This window comes from Rutidosis leptorrhynchoides, chromosome 5 (genome assembly GCF_046630445.1).
Source record: "Rutidosis leptorrhynchoides isolate AG116_Rl617_1_P2 chromosome 5, CSIRO_AGI_Rlap_v1, whole genome shotgun sequence".
In the NCBI taxonomy this organism is placed as follows: Eukaryota; Viridiplantae; Streptophyta; class Magnoliopsida; order Asterales; family Asteraceae; genus Rutidosis; species Rutidosis leptorrhynchoides.
This window is the reverse complement of record NC_092337.1, coordinates 374,338,834-374,352,961: the sequence shown is the minus strand read 5'-3', so window position 1 is coordinate 374,352,961 and position 14,128 is coordinate 374,338,834. Positions and strand designations below refer to the sequence as shown.

Genomic DNA, 14,128 nt, shown 5'->3' with positions numbered 1-14,128 from the left:
TAAAAGTAAAACGAGTTGCAGGCGACACTTTCATCTAAAGTTATACCTACCAATTGCATCTATATGGTCCGAGTTCAAAACGATGTAAACTGATTTTCACCATCGGTGATGCACGTGGATAGCTAAGCAAAATGTTTAACATCTCCGGTTCTTCATCCTCTTCAACATTTCCGTTAATGAATATCCTTAATGTCTTCAACATAGGTGACTTGATCAACATAAACTTCACAAGCTCCAACTCAGGCTCCATGTTACCAAAATCTTCAATCTCTAACTCAGTCAGATTTTTCAACTGAATATCTGAATAATCTTCACCTACATCCGATTCTTCAATTATATACGGCGGAAATATCTGTAGAAAAGGTTATTTTCTGAGTCAGCGCATTTTGACATGTAAATATAATAATAAAAGATAAATATTAATCGTCCTTACACGTAGCTTTATTTTCTCCAAGTTTGGAGAAGCCCTGAACAAAAGAGCAAGAATAGGCATCCCGTAATGATGGTCTCCATCCAAAATAAGATGATATAAGCACATGTATTTGAGGTGATCTAATGAGGTTCGAAGCTCTCTTGGATGCTCGTGTGCACCAATACACCACTACTTGTACCATAGGCGAAAACAAAGATCAACCTTAAATAAAGAAAACAATAATATAAAGTTAAATAGCCAAGTGAGAATCATATCATCATATTTCATATTACCTTAGTATACCAAAGACTAATAGTAAAATTTTCAATGACATGTAAATAGTCAAATAGCTGAATAAGGCCGGAGTCCTCACCATGGTAAATTTGAACATATCCTTGAAGCTACATAAACTTAACATATTCAGATAAGTAGTAATAAATCCCAAATAAGATGAATATTTTAGTAATGGAGAATTTATCAGACTAAATGTTTTAAGTAATGGACACTTGGATACAAGATGTACAAGGGCTTCCTTAGAGATTTTCGAATTATCTATGGTTAAAGTAGTAATGCTACTAAAGCCATTGAATGTAAGTTTTTTCTGAATGCAACAGTCATCAAGATATAGGTCCGTTAATTGTTGCAACGAGAAGGCATCTGAGGGTATCCTACCCATATTAACCAAACGAAGTTTCTTAACAGTATTCATTCTCGACAGATAACGTATTATTGGTTCCACTCCAACACAGGTGTCATTTCCAGGTATGCAAAGCGAAAACTCTAGTATCGGACCTTGATGCAGTAGTAGAATTTGGTATATAACATTGAAAAATTGATACTTATTAGCTGAAACTCGTAAAGTATCCTTATCAAACACGAGTTCCGGAATTTTAGTCCAATTGTACCTCCATTCTTTAGAGAGAATACATGTCCTGGCAGCATCTCGAATTGGTACAAGACATAGGATTGTTTCTATTATATTGGTAGGAAGGCTGCTGAGTCACGAAGGTTGAATTTTTATGGCAGAAAATTCTTGTTGGGACATTTACAAGATTTACACTGCAATAATCAATTCAACATAACTCCATTTCAGTACTAGGGTTTATAATACAGATGAAATCAAATCAACATAAACTGAGTTAAATAATTTAGGTTAAACACATAAATGCATCTCAGACCTAGGTTTCACATATATGCCAAAAAAATGATATCAACGTAAACAGCATTTAAAATTTAACACATACATGAACAGAGTTTTGATTTAATAAAGGTTTGAGCACATCAACTCTAATATTGCTAAAATTTATATACGGAGTACATTATAACTTAGTTTTTTATTATAAATAAAATAAAATTGATGATATAAAGATAAATAAGTTTAAAAAATATCGTATCATCGGCTATTATTACTGGAAATTAGGATTTACAGAAGACACACACAATCACACAATTATATGATATCACAAGCATTTTCGATACCCTAAACATGAACTGATATCAGAAAACGAAATAAAAAGTATTATTTGTACCTTTGAAATCTCGACCAGCCTAAACCCCTGCGATTACTTAATGAAACGCAATGGCAATTTTGTACGGAGTATTTGAATTGGTACGTATAAAGGGAAGTGTTTAGGTTATTTGTATTCGTGAATGAATCAATCTTTAATGAAACGCAATGGCATCTACCTATGCTATTTGTTGGGTTTATATTTAAGTTTTCAAATATGAGGAATAGTTAGCTTAAATGTCAAAGTTCAACAAATTAGGTCTAAAAATGCTTGTTGACTTGGTCAAGCATTCTAGGCATTTTGAACTCCAAGTGAAGATCCAATTTTTATTAAGAGAGAGATCAGAGAGTTTTAAGAAAAAGGGAGAAAACCTCAATTTCCGTTTTTAACTACAGCAGTCCATAAAAGAGACGATTTCCGGAGATCCGACCGTTGAATCTTCTTCATTTTTGGGCAGTGTCTTCCTGACGTCAGTGCCAACATTTTCAACCGTTGAATTCGTCTAATAAGGTCTGTAGGTCGTGATTTTGCTGCTGGAACAGAGAGCAGATTATTGGGTGATTAATTCATCTTTTGTCTTTAATTTCTTCATATACTTGTTGATTATTGTTGTTCAAGAGTATGATGATGTTGTATACCTCTAGATGATCTAGAGAAGGATTATTGTATTGCTCTCTTGTTGATGATAGTGGAATTTAAGTGGCTTACGAGTCCCGTGGTTTTTACTCTCGATTCTGAGAGGTTTTCCACGTAAAAAGTCTCGTGTATTTAGTGTGTGCTTGATTATTATTTAGCTACTGATTTGGAACAGATTTGGGTTGGATTTGATTTAGCTTATTTGTTAGCATCCTCACGGTTTCATACGGGTCGGGAAATGTTTGTCAAACGGGTTTGTTTCCGCTTTGCAGATTGCCTGTTGTGATTTATTTTCCCATCAAATTGGTATTTAGAGCTTAAGGTTATTTGATTGACTTGTGTGAAAGATGGAAGCTAATACAAGTAAGATGGTTAGTTTAAATGGTTCAAATTATCATGTTTGAAAAGGTAAAATGGAGGATCTTCTTTATGTGAAAGATTATTATTTACCTGTTTTTACTGAGAGTATGCCTGAGGGTAAGTCTGAAGCTCAATGGAAAATTTTGCATAGACAGGTATGTGGGTATATTCGGCAGTGGGTTGATGATAATGTAGTGAACCATATTACTGGGGAGACTGATGCTAAAGCCTTATGGAAAAAGCTTGAACAGTTATATGAACGAAAGACTGGGAATAACAAGTTGTTCTTAATTAAACAGTTGATGGGTTTAAAGTATCATGATGGGACTCCTATTACAGATCACCTAAATGCATATCAGGGTATTATTAATCAGCTTGCAGGAATAAGTATCAAGTTTGAGGATGAGGTTCAAGGTCTCTGGTTACTTGGTACGTTACCGGACTCTTGGGAGATTTTTAGGACATCTTTGTCCAACTCTGCACCGAATGGTATTATTACCATGGAATTGGCTAAGGGTAGTATTTTGAATGAAGAGATGAGAAGAAAGTCACAAGGTTCCTCTTCACAGTCAGATATCTTGGTCACAGAAATGCGGGGGAGAAGTCATAGTAGAGGTCATGGTAAAAGAGGCAAGAATCGTAGTAGCTCAAGAAAAGGAAAGTTTTCTAATATTGAGTGCTATCATTGTCGTGAAAAAGGGCACGCAAAGTGGTATTGTCCACAGTTAAAAAATGAGAAGAAAAAGGCATATGACAAGAATAAACAAAAGAAAAGTGATGGTGGCGATGATGATAAGGTTGAAGTTAACGCTATCAGGGATGAGTTCTTTGTTTGTATTGATTATGATATGATCAATCTTACTCATGATGACACGAGTTGGATTGTTGATAGTGGTGCTACATGTCATGTTGCAATATGTAGAGATCACTTCTCATCTTACACTCCAGGTGACTATGGATTTGCTAGGATGGGTAATTCTGGGTTATCAAAGATCGTTGGTATTGGAGATGTTTGTTTGAAATTTGACACGGGAATGGAGTTAGTTTTGCATAATGTAAAACATGTTCTGGATATGAGACTTAATGTTATTTCAACAGGCATTCTTGATGATGATGATTATTATAACAGTTTTGGTAATGGTATTTGGAAACTAACTCTTGGTTCTATGATAGTGGGAAGAGGCAAGAAAGACTCAAGATTATACATAACGCGTCCGAAGATCATCCAGAACATTGTTAACGCAGTTGACAATGTTGATTCTACCGAGTTGTGGCATAAAAGACTTGGCCACATGAGTGAAAAAGGGATATCTATCTTATTTAAGAAGAATGTGTTGTCGGGTGTTAGTGATATTAATTTGAGTAAGTGTTCTCACTGGTTTTCAGGGAAACAGACCAGAGTTGTGTTTAAGAGTCATTCTCCTTTTCGAATGGAGAACGTACTTGATCTAGTACATTCGGATATGTGTGGGTCTATGAAGACTAGGACACTTGGTGGATGTTCGTACTTTGTTACATTCATCGATGATCATTCCAAGAAGGTGTGGGTTTATACCTTAAAGTCAAAGGATCAAGTATTTGAAAAGTTTAAGGAATTTCATGCACTAGTTGAAAGACAAACGGGGAAGAAACTCAAGTGTATTCGGACTAATAATGGCGGTGAATACATTGGGAGCTTTGATGCTTATTGTAAGGAGAATGGTATTCGGCATCAAAAGAGTCCACCAAAGACACCTCAGTTGAATGGCTTAGCAGAGAGGATGAACAGAACTTTGGTTGAGAGAGTTAGATGTTTGCTTTCACATGCAGGGTTGTCCGATTCCTTTTGGGGTGAGGCTTTAAATACGGCAGTTCATATTATTAATCTAACCCCTTGTGTACCTTTGCGTTTTGATGTTCCTAACAAGGTTTGGAGCTGCAAAGATGTTTCTTACTGTCATTTACGAGTCTTTGGATGTAAAGCATTTGTTCATGTTTCTAAAGATGAAAGGTCAAAGCTTGATATGAAGACTAAGCCATGTGTATTCCTAGGTTATGGTGAAGATGATTTTGGGTACAGGTTATATGATCCAGTTCAGAAGAAACTCGTACGAAGCCGAGATGTTGTGTTTACAGAAGATCAGATGTTAAAAGATGTTGATAAGACAGATTCAGTTCCTTAACCTAGTACTGATCTTGTTGATTTGGATCCAGTTACTCCACAACATGTTGGAGATGATGTTCATAATGATGAACATGGTACTGATGATGATTATGCTACGGAGCATGTAGAGATTCCAGTACCAGATGTGCCCCCATTTGTCCCACTTAGGCGGTCTACCCGAGACCGTCATCCTTCTGTTAGATATTCTGCTGATGAGTATGTATTACTCACTGATGGGGGAGAGCCAGAGTGTTATGCAGAAGCTATGAAAGATGAGCATAAGACTGAGTGGGGTGAAGCCATGCAAGATGAGATGAATTCCTTACAAGAGAACAATACTTATGAGCTGGTGAAGTTACCTAAAGGCAAGAGAGCTTTGAGAAACAAATGGGTATTCAAAGTGAAGACAGATGAGCTTACTTCACAACCAAGGTACAAAGCTAGGTTAGTCGTTAAAGGATTCAGCTAAAAAAAGGGTATTGATTTTAATGAGATTTTCTCACCGGTTGTGAAGATGGGATCTATTCGAGTGGTTCTTGGGTTAGCTGCTAGTCTTGATCTTGAGGTTGAACAGATGGACGTCAAGACTGCTTTTCTTCACGGTGATTTGGATAAGGAAATCTACATGATGCAACCTGAAGGTTTTCGGGTTAAGGGTAAAGAAAATTATGTTTGCAGACTTCAGAAAAGTCTATATGGGTTGAAGCAAGCACCGAGACAGTGGTATAAGAAGTTTGAGTCGGTTATAGGAAAGCAAGGCTACCGAAAGACAACTTCTGATCATTGTGTTTTTTTTCAGAGGTTTGGTGATGATGATTTCATCATATTGTTATTATACGTTGATGATATGTTGATTGTTGGTAAAAATATTAAAAGAATTGCGCAGTTGAAGCGAGAATTGAGCAAGTCTTTTGCTATGAAAGACTTGGGGCCATCAAAACAGATTCTTGGCATTTGGATTTCTAGAGATAGAGGTGCTAAGACCTTACATATATCACAAGAGCAATACATTGAAAAGGTGCTTAGTAGGTTCAACATGAAGAATGCTAAAGTGGTTAGTTCCCCTCTTACTACAAACTTTAAGCTAACATATAGAGATTGCCCTACTTCAAAGGAGGATGTTGAGGAGATGGACAAAGTTCCATATGCTTCAGCGGTTGGTAGCTTGATGTATGCTATGGTGTGTACTAGGCCTGATATAGCTCATGCGGTTGGTTTTGTTAGTCGGTTTATGTCAAATTCGAGTAAGAAGCATTGGGAAGCAGTTAAATGGATTATGAGATACTTACGAGGTACTTCAAAGTTGGGTATCACATTTGGAAATGGAGAGCCGATGCTTGTTGGTTATACAGACTCAGATATGGCAGGAAACAAAGATAACATGAAATTCACTTCTAGATATTTGATGATCTTCGCAGGGGGAGCAGTTTCATGGCAATCAAGGTTACAAAAGTGTGTTGCATTGTCTACAACCGAGACTGAATATATGGTAGCAACAGAAGCGTGCAAAGAACTATTGTGGATGAAAAGGTTTCTACAAGACCTTGGGTTTAAGCAATCACGATATGTGGTTCTTTGTGATAATGAGAGTGCGATTCATTTGGCTAGAAATTCTATGTATCATAAGTGGACAAAACATATTGATGTGCGGTATCATTGGATTAGAGAACGTCTTGAAGATGGTTTGTTTGAACTTGATAAAGTTCATACCGATGATAATGGTTCTGACATGTTCACAAAGGCTTTAGCAAGTGAGAAGCTCAAGGTATGTTGCTCGATCGCCGGGATGGCGAACTCTTCCTCATAATTGGAAAGGGGGAGATTTGTTGGGTTTATATTTAAGTTTCCAAATATGAGAAATACTTAGCCCAAATGTCAAAGCCCAACAAATTAGGCCCAAAAATGCTTATTGACTTGGTCAAGCATTCTAGGCATTTTGAACTCCAAGTGCAGATCTAATTTTTATTAAAAGAGAGATAAGAGAGTTTTAAGAAAAAGGGAGAAAACCCCAATTTCCGTTTTTAGCTACAGCAGTCCATAAAAGAGACGATCCCCGGATATCCGACCGTTGAATCTTCTTCATTTTTAGACTGTGTCTTCCTGACATCAGTGCCAACATTTTCAACCGTTGAATTCATCTAATAAGGTCTGTAGGTCGTGATTTTGCTGCTGGAACAGAGAGCATATTATTGGGTGATTAATTCATCTTTTGTCTTTAATTTCTTCATATACTTGTTGATTATTGTTGTTTAAGAGTATGATGACGTTGTATACCTCTAGATGATCTAGAGAAGGATTATTGTATTGATCTCTTATTGATGATAGTGGAATTTAAGTGGCTTACGAGTCCCGTGATTTTTACTCTCGATTTTGAGAGGTTTTCCACGTAAAAAGTCTCGTGTATTTAGTGTGTGCTTGATTATTGTTTAGCTACTGATTTGGAACAGATTTGGGGACTGATTTGGGTTGGATTTGATATAGCTTATTTGTTAGCATCCTCACGGTTTCATACGGGTCGAAAAATGTTTGTCAAACGGGTTTGTTTCCGCTTTGCAGATTGCCCGTTGTGATTTATTTTCCCATCAGTATTTGCCATAGCCCATAAGGCTTCTTAACTTAGCTATGAGGATGGTGCCATAGGCCCATTTAGTCATGGTTTGCTGGGTAATTCACTGTGTGTATGGCTGAAGTTCTAAGAATTAAATTAAATGTAAGTTAATTTTTCAAAATGCCCCTAAATTCTTAAGTATTAATTTAATATGTCAATGATTTTTGTAATTGCCTATATGTCCCCAACAATTAACAACACACCAAATGATTTTTGTAATTGCCTATATGTCCCCCAACAAGTAACAACACACCACGCATCATGCATGGTGCGTGCATGTCTTTGCGTGGTGCATGTCACTTGGTCCTTGGCACGTTTTAGCAGTTACTGTATTTTCTACACGTAACACCCACCATGCAACAAGTAATACGCATGGTGCATGGTGACGTGGTGTGTAGTGCAGTACATCAAGAGATTAAGGTTTGTTGAATTTTGTATTTTGAAAATTTTATGTTGTGATGATTTAATTCAAGGAATTCCTTATTATCATAAAAATGGCATTTATGATATGTTTTTAACAAATGTGCCAATATAAATTGATCAATATACAATAATTGTAGACAAAATGCATAATACAATTACAACTGCATAGATTAATTATAGTTACAAGTACATAATGTAACACTCATCAAGATATAGGTCTGTTAAATCTTGCAACGAGAAGACATCTGAGGGTATCCTACCCAAATTACCCAAATGAAGTTTCTTAACTGTATTCATTCTCGATAGATAACATATTATTGGGTGCCAACAAAGTGTTAGGAAGAGAGGATCGCCTGGACGTTGAGAGATACAAATTTGAGAGAAAATAACTCTATTACTCACAAGAATAGATTACACGAGTATTTACAACACTAAAAAAAAAACTCTCAAACTCACACACACTATCTAGGTTGTGATTACACTTCTCTGAGTGATTTTTGGGATGATTTACAATGGAGGTTTACACCTCTATTTATAGGAAAAAATTTATGCCGGTGAATGGTGTGAACGAGGAAGGTTGGCGGAAGTTGGTGGCCGTTATCGTGTTCAAGTTTGCTTCTTCTTCATGAGTTATTCAAAGATGTCTTACTTTGAACATCTAGAAAGATTAGGCTGGAAACCACTGGAAACCATCAATTCTCCCCCCTCCAGCCAAATCCACGAACATTCCAGTTATGTCTCTGCATAACTCCAACTTCTCTCGAGTCACCACCTTTGTTAACATATCAGCAGGATTCTCCTTTGTATGGATCTTCAGCAGTTGTCGATCAATTACCTCTCGTATCCAATGATAGCGAATATCAATATGTTTTGTACGGGAATTGTACATGGAGTTCTTGCTCAAATCTAGATCACTCTGACTGTCACAATATACCTTGTACTCCTTTTGCTTGATTCCAAATTCTTGAATATAACGCTTTAACCACAACATTTCTTTTCCAGCTTCTGCGGCAGCAATATACTCTGCTTCAGTTGTGGATAATGCAACACATTTCTGTAGTCTTGACTGCCATGAAACAGCTCCCCCTGCAAAAATGTAAATGAATCCTGAAGTAGATTTCCTACTATCAGGATCTCCGGCCATATCCGCATCTGTATAGCCTTCCAAGATTGGATCAGCTCCCCCGTAACAAAGACATATCTTCGTTGTACCTTTAAGATATCTGAGAATCCATTTTACCACCTCCCAATGCTCTTTCCCAGGGTTGGAGAGAAAACGACTCACTGTTCCCACTGCGTGAGCAATATCGAGCCTTGTACACACCATTGCATACATCAAACTTCCAACTACTGAAGAATATGGTACTGACGACATCTCCCCGATCTCTTCCTTGGATGAGGGACATGATCTCTTACTTTAACTTGAAATGTTTGGCTAATGGAATGCTAACAGGTTTGGCATTGCTCATATTGAATCGTTCAAGCACTCGTTCAATATACTTCTCCTGAGATAACCACAACCTTCTATTCTTCCTACTGAAATGTCCCGTTCTTATTGATTAAAAACGTTCCATATTAATTGATTTCGTTGCGAGGTTTTGACCTCTATATGAGACGTTTTTCAAAGACTGCATTCATTTTAAAACAAACCATAACCTTTATTTCATCAATAAAGGTTTAAAAAGCTTTACGTAGATTATCAAATAATGATAATCTAAAATATCCTGTTTACACGCGACCATTACATAATGGTTTACAATACAAATATGTTACAACGAAATAAGTTTCTTGAATGCAGTTTTTACACAATATCATACAAGCATGGACTCCAAATCTCGTCCTTATTTAAGTATGCGACAGCGGAAGCTCTTAATAATCACCTGAGAATAAACATGCTTAAAATGTCAACAAAAATGTTGGTGAGTTATAGGTTTAACCTATATATTATCAAATCATAATAATAGACCACAAGATTTCATATTTCATTACACATCCCATACATAGAGATAAAAATCATTCATATGGTGAACACCTGGTAACAGACATTAACAAGATGCATATTTAAGAATATTCCCATCATTCCGGGACACCCTTCGGATATGATATAAATTTCGAAGTACTAAAGCATCCGGTACTTTGGATGGGGTTTGTTAGGCCCAATTGATCTATCTTTAGGATTCGCGTCAATTAGGGTGTCTGTTCCCTAATTCTTAGATTACCAGACTTAATAAAAAGGGGCATATTCGATTTTGATAATTCAACCATAGAATGTAGTTTCACGTACTTGTGTCTATTTTGTAAATCATTTATAAAACCTGCACGTATTCTCATCCCAAAAATATTAGATTTTAAAAGTGGGACTATAACTCACTTTTACAGATTTTTACTTCGTCGGGAAGTAAGACTTGGCCACTGGTTGATTCACGAACCTATAACAATATATACATATATATCAAAGTATGTTCAAAATATATTTACAATACTTTTAATACATTTTGATGTTTTAAGTTTATTAAGTCAGCTGTCCTCGTTAGTAACCTACAACTAGTTGTCCACAGTTAGATGTACAGAAATAAATCGATAAATATTATCTTGAATCAATCCACGACCCAGTGTATACGTATCTCAGTATTGATCACAACTCAAACTATATATATATTTTGGAATCAACCTCAACCCTGTATAGCTAACTCCAACATTCACATATAGAGTGTCTATGGTTGTTCCGCAATATATATATATAGATGGGTCGACATGATAGGTCGAAACATTGTATACGTGTCTATGGTATCTCAAGATTACATAATATACAATATAAGTTGATTAGGTTATGGTTGGAATAGATTTATTACTAACTTTCACGTAGGTAAAATGAGTAGTTTTTATCAATCTTGTTTTACTCGCCATTTCTTCGTTTCTAATCCGTTTTGAGTGATTCCAGTGGCCACGGTTTCATATTGAACTTTAATTTATGAATCTAAATAGAAAAAGTATAAGTTTATAGTCGGAAATACAAGTTACAAGTCGTTTTTGAAAGAGGTAGTCATTTCCGTCGAAAGAACGACATCTTGATGACCATTTTGAAAAACATACTTTCACTTTGAGTTTAACCATGATTTTTGGATATAGTTTCATGTTCATAAGAAAAATCATTTTTCCAGAAGTATAGCTTTTAAATCAAAGTTATTCTTAGCTTTTAATTATCCCAACCAAAACAGCCCCCGGTTTTACTACGACGGCGTATATCCAGTTTTATGGTGTTTATCGTGTTTCCGGATTTTAAATCATTAAGTTAGCATATCATATAGATATAGAACATGTGTTTAGTTTATTTTAAAAGTCTAGTTAGAAGGATTAACTTTATTTGCGAACAAGTTTAGAATTAACTAAACTATGTTCTAGTGATTACAAGTTTATAACGTTGAATAAGACAGCTTTTTATGTATGAATCGAATGATGTTATGAACATCATTACTACCTCAAGTTCCTTGGATAAACCTACTAGAAATGAAAAAAATGGATCTAGCTTCAAAGGATCCTTGGATGGTTTGAAAGTTCCTGAAGCAGAATCATGACACGAAAACAATTTCAAGTAAGATTTTCACTCGAAATAAGATTGTTATAGTTATAGAAATTGAATTAAAGTTTGAATATGATTATTACCTTGTATTATAAAGATAACCTACTGTAAGTAACAAAGGTTTCTTGATCTTGGATGATTACTTGGAATGGATTTAGAAAACTTGGAAGTAAACTTGCAATCTTAGAAGTATTCTTGATTTTATGAAACTAGAACTTTTGGAATTTATGAAGAACACTTAGAACTTGAAGATAGAACTTGAGAGAGATCAATTAGATGAATAAAATTGAAGAATAAAAGTGTTTGTAGGTGTTTTTGGTCGTTGGTGTATGGATTAGATATAAAGGATATGTAATTTTGTTTTCATGTAAATAAGTCATGAATGATTACTCACATTTTTGTAATTTTATGAGATATTTCATGCTAGTTGCCAAATAATGGTTCCTACATGTGTTATGTGACTCAAATGGGCTGCTAAGAGCTGATCATTGGAGTGTATATACCAATAGTACATACATCTAAAAGCTGTGTATTGTACGAGTACGAATACGGGTGCATACGAGTAGATTTGTTGATGAAACTGAACGAGGATGTAATTGTAAGCATTTTTGTTAAGTAGAAGTATTTTGATAAGTGTCTTGAAGTCTTTCAAAAGTGTATGAATACATATTAAAACACTACATGTATATACATTTTAACTGAGTCGTTAAGTCATCGTTAGTCGTTACATGTAAGTGTTGTTTTGAGACCTTTAGGTTAACGATCTTGTTAAATGTTGTTAACCCAAAGTTTATAATATCAAATGAGATTTTAAATTATTATATTATCATGATATTATGATATATTAATATATCTTAATATGATATATACATTTAAATGTCGTTACAACGATAATCGTTACATATATGTCTCGTTTCGAAATCCTTAAGTTAGTAGTCTTGTTTTTACTTATGTAGTTCACTGTTAATACACTTAATGATATATTTAATTATCATATTATCATGTTATATATAATATAACAATGTATTAATATGCTTCATATATATTTAGTAAGACGTGGTTATAACGATAATCGTTATATGTATCGTTTCGAGTTTCATACGTCAATAGTCTCCTTTTTAAGTATATAACTTATTGTTACTATTTTTAATGAGATACTTGATGATCATTATATCATGTTAAACATATATATTTATTCATTTATGTATCATCATGTCATATACAACTTATAGCGTTCATGAATCATTGGTCAAACTGGGTAATCAGACGTTTACAAAATTTCCGTTTCAATTAACCAAGTCTTAACAAGTTTGATTGCTTAACATGTTGGAAACATTTAATCATGTAAATATAGTTTTCATTAAATATATAATCATAGAAAGGTTCGGAAAAGTTCGGGTCACTACAATACCTACCCGTTAAATAAATTTCGTCTCGAAATTTTAAGCGATTGGAGGTTGATGTCAAAGCGAGGTGTATACAAAATAGTTTATATTTTACTAGGAAAAACTATTAAATACGATACAATTTTACACAAGATATTTATTTATTTATAGAATGGATATACTTAAACCTTGCTACAACACTTATAGGCAGTGTACCTAATCGTACAGTAGTGTAGTTTTTAGTAAGTCCGGTTCGTTCCACAGGGAAATCTTTAAACAAAGCTCAACGCTATATTAGTTTACTTTTATAAAAATACAAACATATATATAAGTATTATTATTATTATAAAGGGGGTTTTTACCGTTTAATGACCGGTTTGTCGATTTTAAAACTTTAGTCGCAGTTAAAACCTAATGTAAAATATTAAATAAATAAAAGACTTAATTTAAAGCGTAAAGTAAATAACGATAATGAAATTGCGAATAATAAAAGTGCGATAAAATAAACTTGCGATAATTAAAAAGTACGATAATTAAAAATGCAATTAAATATAATAACAATAAAAAATGCGATAATTAGAAGTGCAACTAAATATAAAATAAAGGAAATTAAATATGAAATAAAAGAATTATGCTTATTTAAACTTCCGTAATCATGATGTTTGACGTGTTGATTTTAGTTTTATGCCCATGGGTTAATTGTCCTTTGTCCTGGATTATTTAATATGTCCGTCTGGTTTTTGTCCATAACAGTCCATCAGTCATAAATATAAAGTGCGAGTGTCCTTGTCAAATTATTATTATACCCGAAGTTAAATATTCCAACTAATTGGGGATTCGAATTGTAACAAGGTTTTAATACTTTGTTTAATGAGTACACCAGGTTATCGACTGCGTGTAAACCAAGGTTTTACTACTTTGTTAACAATTACACCAATTACCCTTGAATGTAATTTCACCCCTGTTTTAATTATTCTAGTGGCTATTAATCCATTCCCGTGTCCGGTTAAATGAACGATTATTCGTACATATAAATACCCCGCCCATCGTGTCCGATTGAGTGTATATGGTAA

At 34.6% G+C, this 14,128-nt stretch overlaps 1 protein-coding gene across 2 annotated transcripts; it reads right to left on the bottom strand.

The window, feature by feature from the left end:
• Positions 1-2,077, bottom strand: LOC139850492 (F-box/FBD/LRR-repeat protein At1g13570-like). 2 transcript variants are annotated; one of them, XM_071840062.1, is made up of 5 exons: positions 1,942-2,077; positions 1,318-1,471; positions 706-813; positions 434-601; positions 1-352 (listed from the first exon to the last, which is right to left on the bottom strand). In XM_071840062.1, exons 2-5 carry the CDS (start codon positions 1,321-1,323, stop codon positions 47-49), a joined length of 588 nt encoding a protein of 195 aa, XP_071696163.1. In that variant the 5' UTR covers positions 1,324-1,471; positions 1,942-2,077; the 3' UTR covers positions 1-46. The 2 variants fall into 2 exon arrangements, with proteins under 2 accessions (XP_071696163.1, XP_071696164.1); XM_071840063.1 differs by lacking the exon at positions 706-813.
• Positions 2,078-14,128: the final 12,051 nt, after the last annotated feature.

Coding starts and splice junctions, on each gene's coding strand:
- LOC139850492 (XM_071840062.1), bottom strand. Junction 602..705: donor TTAGTCTTTGGTATACTAAG/GTAATATGAAAT, acceptor TGGTACAAGTAG/TGGTGTATTGGTGCACACGA. Junction 353..433: donor TGGAGAAAATAAAGCTACGT/GTAAGGACGATT, acceptor CCTTTTCTACAG/ATATTTCCGCCGTATATAAT.